Raw genomic sequence first — 7710 nt, 5'->3', positions numbered from 1 at the left:
AACTAGTTGCGTTAGACTGCAGGATTGGCTCGAATTCGTGAGTGACACCGCTTAACTAGTACCATTTTAGTGCCTGTAAGGCCCGTCCCGAGATATACGTCAATGTTCGTTACTAAAAATATATGAACACGTTAGCGCTCGTTAGGGTGGTATTCCATCTGTCCAATATGATATCTTGGTCCAATGTTATTGCGTCTTACTCTCTCATTAAGTAAAATGTGAGACAAAATACACATTGGACAGGTGGAATACCACCCTTATACCAAAGAAAATTTGCTTATACAATTAGGCAGGGGTCGGAAACCGGTATTTGCCCCATACAAAATACCGGTATTATTACGTTCTTTTCCGTTCTTTGGTTTATTATTTCATGTTTAATGGGAAAACCTAATAATACAAGGTTGTTACCCAAATACATGATTCAGTCCTACGTAAAGAGCATAAATAATTCAAATAATTGGGCTATTTCGAGGTTTTAAAAAACCGGTTCCGAGCCCTGCAATTAGGCAAGGAGGTAGATAACGGATGTTTTGGGCTTCTAACTGCTAATGCAACCCTGTCTTCCATAATGACAATAACAATGTAGCTGTAAGAGAAATATCAATTTTAACTTTAAAAGTGTATCTCGTCATATCCCTTAGAAATAAAAGCTTTGAGTGAAAACAATGTTTTATTGATAGAAGGAAACCTAACCTCAAGAACTCTTTCATAATTATTTATAGCTATAAGTACACATCGGTAACTCGTGGCACTTGACAGTTTCTAACAGACTAGTGATGTGACAATGTTCTTCCTATACGAGTCGGGAAAAAGAAACCACTAAAAAAAGGAATTAATTAAACTAATCTTTTAAGTTAAATGCCACGAGTTACCGATGTGTAGCTTACGATTGCTTACGAGTATAGCTAGATAGATTTTATCTAAACCAGCGAAACTGGTCAAACGTTCTCTCAGGCGGATGTCCATGTCAATATTCTGTTGCCGGTTTAAAAATGTATCTTGTAGCATAATGGGCCCTATCCCAGGTGTAAAAAATATAGACTGAATACATCAATAATTCTTGAAAATTATTCTAATTTCTATAATGTAGTGAATTTCATATTGTGATTTTAGTTTTGCTACTCAACACTAGATGGCGCCCGTAGCTATAAAATGATGTGTTCGTGCAATTACTTGTCGGTTTTTTTATCATGTATCAAATCAAATTACTGATGCTCATCTATATGAAGGTGTCCTCTTTATATGTAGAGAATATCGAACCAATTAGTGTCTTGGGGTTAATTAAATATTTATAATTAGAATTTCTATTCCACGCTAGATGGCGGTACTGGTAGTTGGCGAATCATGAAAACTAGTCATATTTTCTTTTGAAGACCTCACGCCAAATGACCATCCTGTTAAGTAAATGATACTTTCCTCTTTATAGCAAATACACTAGAATCACGCATGCAAGCATCATGTGTTTCTCTGTCAGGGTGGTATTCCATCTATCCAATGTCGTTTGCGTCTCACTCTGCATTAAGCAAGTGTGAGACGCAATACACATTGGAAAGGTGGAATACCGCCCTCAGTTATATCTATCTCATCTCAATGTGTGCTAATATTGACGTTAAATACAGTGCTTTTCTATGTCAAAATCTGGTGTATTTCCATTTGTCCCCGGCGGCACAGAATAAATTAATAATAGTACTAGGTACAGAAGATTCACTCTCAAACAAAACGCGTCTGTTACGATTAGGACAGATATGACCGCTAGGTGGCGCAAGCGCCACGCGCGGCTCATAAGACATTTGGCCATAGCTAGCCACCAACATTAGTGTGGGGACGGATGTACTTGTAGCTACTTGTTGCGACGCGACGAAATCGCGGAGTGAGCCTCGCCTGCCGGCGGGCACAGATACATACAGGACCTTAAATAAATAATCCAATCGCAATATCACAATTATTGCTGTATTTGAGAAATGTCCAGGAATAGATACTTCCTGGACATTTCTATAGACCTATTTTGAATAGAGGTAGTCGAGTGGGTATAACGAAAACGCCGAGCTGCGATATTTATGTGCTTTATTGGACTTTTTACACGTCTAAAAAACTACAGAACTGCGACTCTACTAGTCAAGGTTTTCGTTGGACCAAAATGCTCCTGAACTGAATCAACAAATATCTCTAAAATTACAATAAAAATACAATTTATATTAATTATAATTTCATGACGTTTTTAATAAAAGAATATTTAAATATCTAAATTCATATACAAATAATCTCTCTTACATAACTTTAGGTAGGAACAAGAAATCAGATGTTAACAATAAGGTACATTTTCATAGAAAACGCCTTTTACGAACACTTCTAGATTTTAAGTGAGTTTAGAGAGCCTTTAAAACCAAGGAGAGTTAGTAAAAGGGATATAAAAGTCTTAATAATAGTACCTAAGGTCGTTATATAATGATTTGTTTACACATCAGCACCAAAACGACGTACAATCAGCAACAGTCCTAACTGTACATAGGTGGACGTTATTACAAAAGGCATAACGTCCACCGATGGACAGTTAACAGTGTGGGTGATGGTACTAGGAATCAATTTAATATGCTATCGAGTTGCCGTCAACTGATGATATAAATATTATATCATACTTTAAATCCACAGACACGGTACGCATACGGTAAATTTACTCCATGTTCGAGTCGAAAGTGTCTTTGTGTGACGTCCGTGAACGTTTGAACGGACCAATCACGGCACGGGATCTCGCTCACCTCGTCCCGCGCACCCCCGCATTTTTGGCATCATCGGTTGCATGAAATAATTGCTCTAAACTCGGTCTAGAGGATTCCTAGTCTATGTTTAAATCTAAGCGAACTTTGAGGCTCGATTTCTTAAAGATATATTAGATCTTTACGTCGTTTAGTTAACCTTTTGGACGCCAATTACCGAAATATCCGCACCGCAGGTTCAACGCCAAAGACCGATTAATCGGTCACAGACCACAGAGCAACATAGACCTACGTGCATATGCATAAAGTTAAATTTCAGTTTTGACACTTCGGTGACGAGGCGTCTGAATGACAGCTTTTGTGTTTGACACGGCGTCGAAAAGGTTAAAATGTACCTGTATTAGGTTAGGTACTTATAAATAGACATAAATTCTAATAAATCTTTAAAAACGAGCTTAATACCGAAATTGCAGTCAAAACTCGTAGCGAATTAAAAAGAGCGAAAAAAGAATAAGAATATCATCCTCCCATATTCCTTCCCACTGATCTTAAGTTGTTCCTACCTTAAACTAAAAGACGAAGCAGTATTTCAAAATGGAAAAACATGATGTTTATCACAATGTTATGGACACTTAGTTCCCCCAGTAGATTCACTATTCAAATATACATAAAGTTACATTTTAAATAAGCAAACTGTTTATTCAAAAAAGCAGTTGGTATGAAAGCTACTCAGTACGGCGGAGGCTTATCGTTGATGTTTGTCTATTACATAATGAAAAGAAAAAAAGTAGATCGTTCTATGTATACTCCCATAGTTTGTCTATTGGCACCTTAGAACGTTGGCACCCAATTTTACACAGGCATAGTGTTAAACCTAGCTGTTAATGGACAGAATAAAAAACAACGGGTTGCACTCCGGGAGTGCCGGCAGAAGTGAAAACTCAATGACATTGTAACAGTTTTTCGATCAGGTCACGTGTCCGTCTTAAGAAGCGTCTTACGTCTTACGCTCTCGCTAGTTTAACATTTTTTCCCCATCACAAAAAGTACACAGCGCCGCTAAAAAGTTTTCACTTCAAAAAAATAATTTAAGGTAATATTCAATACTCAAGTAGTTTTTGGGCTATATGACAAGGCAATACAAGAGTATTGTATTGGCTATGTGTAATTTTCTGGTATGTTTTATCCTCTAAGTCAATGTCCTAATACTAATACAAATTATCTGTAATGTAATTTAAATCTTAATTAAAAGGCACAGAGTTGCTTTTCTTTTATTTCGTTCGATTCTAAAACAAAACCAAATTCAACCCTGTTTTCTAAAATCATTGGTTCAAATTCGATGGCCAATTTTCCTTGTATGGTGGCTGCTAGTTAAAGCATGATTTTAAATAAATGATATTCAGGGACACAAAAGTTACTGAAATACTTTTCTCGTTTCATTATGCCCATACGAAAGCCTCAGCGAAGGCACTACAACAATACGAACCGCGTGCTCTTTTGTGACACCTCCACACACGCAGAACATTGTTCAAGAGAAATATTTGAAATAAAATAGATTTTTAATAATAGTACTTTGTATTCCATACCGTTATTAAAATTGCACTCGTCAGTCAATTAAAATTCTAAAATTAAAGGTAGAACTTAGCTTAATTTTAGCACATGTTTTTTTTATAAATAATTAAAAAAAGGTAATAATTTAAATGTGTAAAAACAATGTCCTGCGTGAATGGAATGTCGGTACATCTAGATATATTACATTTTATGATAAAATTAATACACTTTATTAGCACACTAGAGTAAGAATTAATATTAAAACGTACGCTACTTCAGCCACGCATCGACGAGTGTTACGATTTTTATTCGGAAATTAGAAAAGTTAATTAAAAGTGCCATTTCATTCCTTAAGGTCATTATGAGGTTTAATCGAGCAACAGATGTAGTGCATAATTATTTTCCATCGTATTTTCACGGAAATGTCCGAACGTGTCTTGCTATTTCAGTTCGGTACTATGCAGTACTAAGCAGCATGACAAATACGAACGTTGCCGAGAAAATACGATGGAAAACAATTATGCACTACATTTGTACTTTGAAACTGTAATATTGTAAAATTACAAAAATTGTACATTGAAAGAACAACAGCTTTTGCATTTGCACTTCAAAGTGTCCGTTATGAATTTATAAGCACGCTGTTTGGTCTAAACGATGGGCCAGCCATCATTTCCGTAATAACTTCTCGTCACTTTCTATTTGTCCAAATAAGAAAGTGACAGAAAGACTTTCCTGGCTTTGGCGCTACAATGATGATTGGTTTAGGTCAAACCGTAACGCTCGGCCGCTCACATTCGGTCGTCAGTCGCACAGTTACTCAATATGATGGATCGTTGTGATTGTGCGAAACAATTATATAGGATTCGCAAATTATTAAACAATATAATCGAAATAAATAAATTTCATTTTCGTAACCATGTAAAAAAAATAGCCTTTGAAATAAAAGTTCTACATGATATAATTTATCTATCACCATAATTTCCTCAACTTTAAGTTAGCTCAACTAAACTTGTTTCAGAAATCGTGACGTAAGTATCCCAAATAACGACACTATGTACATTTGCTTCATTCAGTTTTGTACTAGTAAGTTCGCCAGTTTCCGAAGGCATGCTTGTGTTGAATGAAAGCGAGGGTTCGCACAGCCTCCACAACTACAGTGTCCGACATATGAACCCCAGGGCGTTCTTACTGGCAATTTCTAACCACCTTCGTGGTAAAAAAAGGATACCTAAGATCCGTGCCAAAGCATACGAATCATACGCGTTAATACATTTTTCTCAATATCTAAGTAGATAACAGTTGTTTCGCACAAGCACTCGGTTCCTAGTAGCCAGCGAGCGCAGGTAGGCAGTGGTAGCAAGGTCAGGGGATCCAGCCCACCACGTAGCTGCGGCTCCGTGTGAACTGGGACACGCGGCGGATGCGCCCACCTGTGGGCAGATGTGGGGTTAGAAGAGATGTAAGAATGTGGGCGGTTGCCAGTTGTCCCGTGAATGTTTTGTGAGGAAGTTGGTAGTCTGTTAAATCTTTACCTTGATCTTAGTTCTAGTAAAAATCTAGTTTTGAAGAATTGGAGCCAAATTCGCATAATTGGCATGGCGTACAATTACGACAGACTATATCACTGAAAGGGTAAACACATCATCGTTAACTGCTCTTACTGAATACTGGGATTGAACAACCAAAAAAAAATTTAAAAACAATTTTTTTTATATCCCAGTAACGGAATAGCCCGTACAAGACTGTTCGGTTCTTTAGTTCGACAGTAATACTTAAATTGGTACTAATATGGAACTTTGAATTACCAAATAGACAACTGGCAGTAACCCAATAATACGTCTTTATATCATTTACGGAAGGCAAAAAAGATTCCTTTAGAAAATATGAAAATAAAGATAAACATGGATATGAAATGTCTTACCAACATAATGATAAAATCCTGATAAATAATCAAGCGTATACCGTTGTGATGTTTGACTTAAATAACTGCATGATATCATGATGTCGTTACCCTTAGGCCAATGTAGACCCTTTTTTTTAATGTAGTGAATATACATAGAATTGACTTATTAGACTAATACTCAACGCGTAAATCTTTGACCCTTTCGTCACCCATCAATGTGATTGAGGTCTATTATTGGTCAGTTTTTCATTAAGATACCTTTCCTAATAAATAAGTATAAGGTCACCTTGAGGCATATTTACAAAGGAACAGTAACCATGCATAGATGCAAGATTTAGCAACAAAGCATAATGCAGGGAACGTTTATCACGATGGATGCAAACATATTCACATAGGATATATATTTTGTCCAATATATAAAATTTACATACTTTGAGACATTTCTCCCGGTAGTTTGGCTAAAAACTTATAAAACAAATATTAATACAGTTATTTTTTACTGTAGATATATGTATAAAATTATACATAAATGGTATTCATCATTTTAATTTTAATTTCAAAGTGTAAAACTGGCCAGGATTTTTTTAAGCAAATAGCAAATAAAGCTCGATTTGACCAATGAAAATGTGGTATGTTAGAAAATGATTTCGAAGGAAAGATAAATTGTGAAAAATAGAAATTTGGAAGTGATTATTATTATTCCTACAAAACTTGTCTTAATAGACATTGCCAAATAGAAACATAAGAAAAAATGTTTATTAAAATGAACTCGCATAGTTAAAAAGAAAAGTAGGTCAATTTCACAAAAAAATATTCAAAGTTTTAGCGTCACATTTTTTTAAGTCAGCCTATTTTCTTTTAACTATGCGTAGTTCTGTTTTTATTTTGTGCCAGAGCCATGAACCTAACAATATAATGCACCTTATCTGCTGTCCACCACAGTCACATAATGTGAAAGTGAGATGGATAGAGTAATTGCATATTATAGTTAGGTATGGCTGTACCAATGTACTCACCAAAAAGGGTCGATCAAGGTTCTAGTTGCTGGTCTTGCTCCGTCGCTGCTGGCGTACTGAAATGCATACACACCGACAAACGTAAGGGGATTTATTTACAATAAACATACGGATACTGACTTTCACTTCACTACAAAACAGCAGATATAATTTTTACCGAAAAATCGTTTTTATCAAATTTTTCAACAAAAAATCTTCTTCAAACTACATAAAGTGCATTTATTCTTATTTGGATTAATTGATAAAACTGTTGACTCCAAAAACTACTGGGGAAAAAACAAACATTATCCATAAAAAAAATACTTTTATCAAATTTAGGGGCCAATGAGATAAGTAAACAAATTCGATGTAGTGAAAGTCAGTACGAGAATTCAGGTCCAATCATAAATAAATTCAACACATATAGGATTTCGTAACAAACTCGAAGGAAATGCGGATAGTTTAATATTTTATACATGCGTCTTGTAAATAGAGTACGGCGTTTAGTATCACTGCATTCTGCATTCCGTTAGATCACACTCATGCT

The 7710-nt window shown here is 35.7% G+C and overlaps 1 protein-coding gene across 5 annotated transcripts in view; it reads right to left on the bottom strand.

Moving 5' to 3' along the window:
- Window positions 1-5555: 5555 nt before the first annotated feature.
- Window positions 5556-7710, bottom strand: part of LOC134792090 (tropomodulin-1) — a 101356-nt gene continuing 99201 nt past the window's right edge. For 4 of the 5 annotated variants that reach the window (XM_063763267.1, XM_063763265.1, XM_063763270.1 and 1 more), the window contains 2 exons: window positions 7185-7240; window positions 5556-5695 (listed from right to left, as the gene is read on the bottom strand). In XM_063763267.1, coding sequence (XP_063619337.1) covers window positions 7198-7240 — 43 coding nt within the window. In that variant the 3' untranslated portion in view covers window positions 5556-5695; window positions 7185-7197. The remainder of the gene's footprint in view (window positions 5696-7184; window positions 7241-7710) is intronic. The other variant, XR_010144386.1, reaches the window with a different exon arrangement.

The sequence above is a fragment of the Cydia splendana genome, chromosome 7 (assembly GCF_910591565.1).
Source record: "Cydia splendana chromosome 7, ilCydSple1.2, whole genome shotgun sequence".
NCBI lineage: Eukaryota > Metazoa > Arthropoda > Insecta > Lepidoptera > Tortricidae > Cydia > Cydia splendana.
The sequence above is the reverse complement of the archived record's forward strand: the minus strand, read 5'-3'. Positions and strand labels throughout refer to the sequence as shown.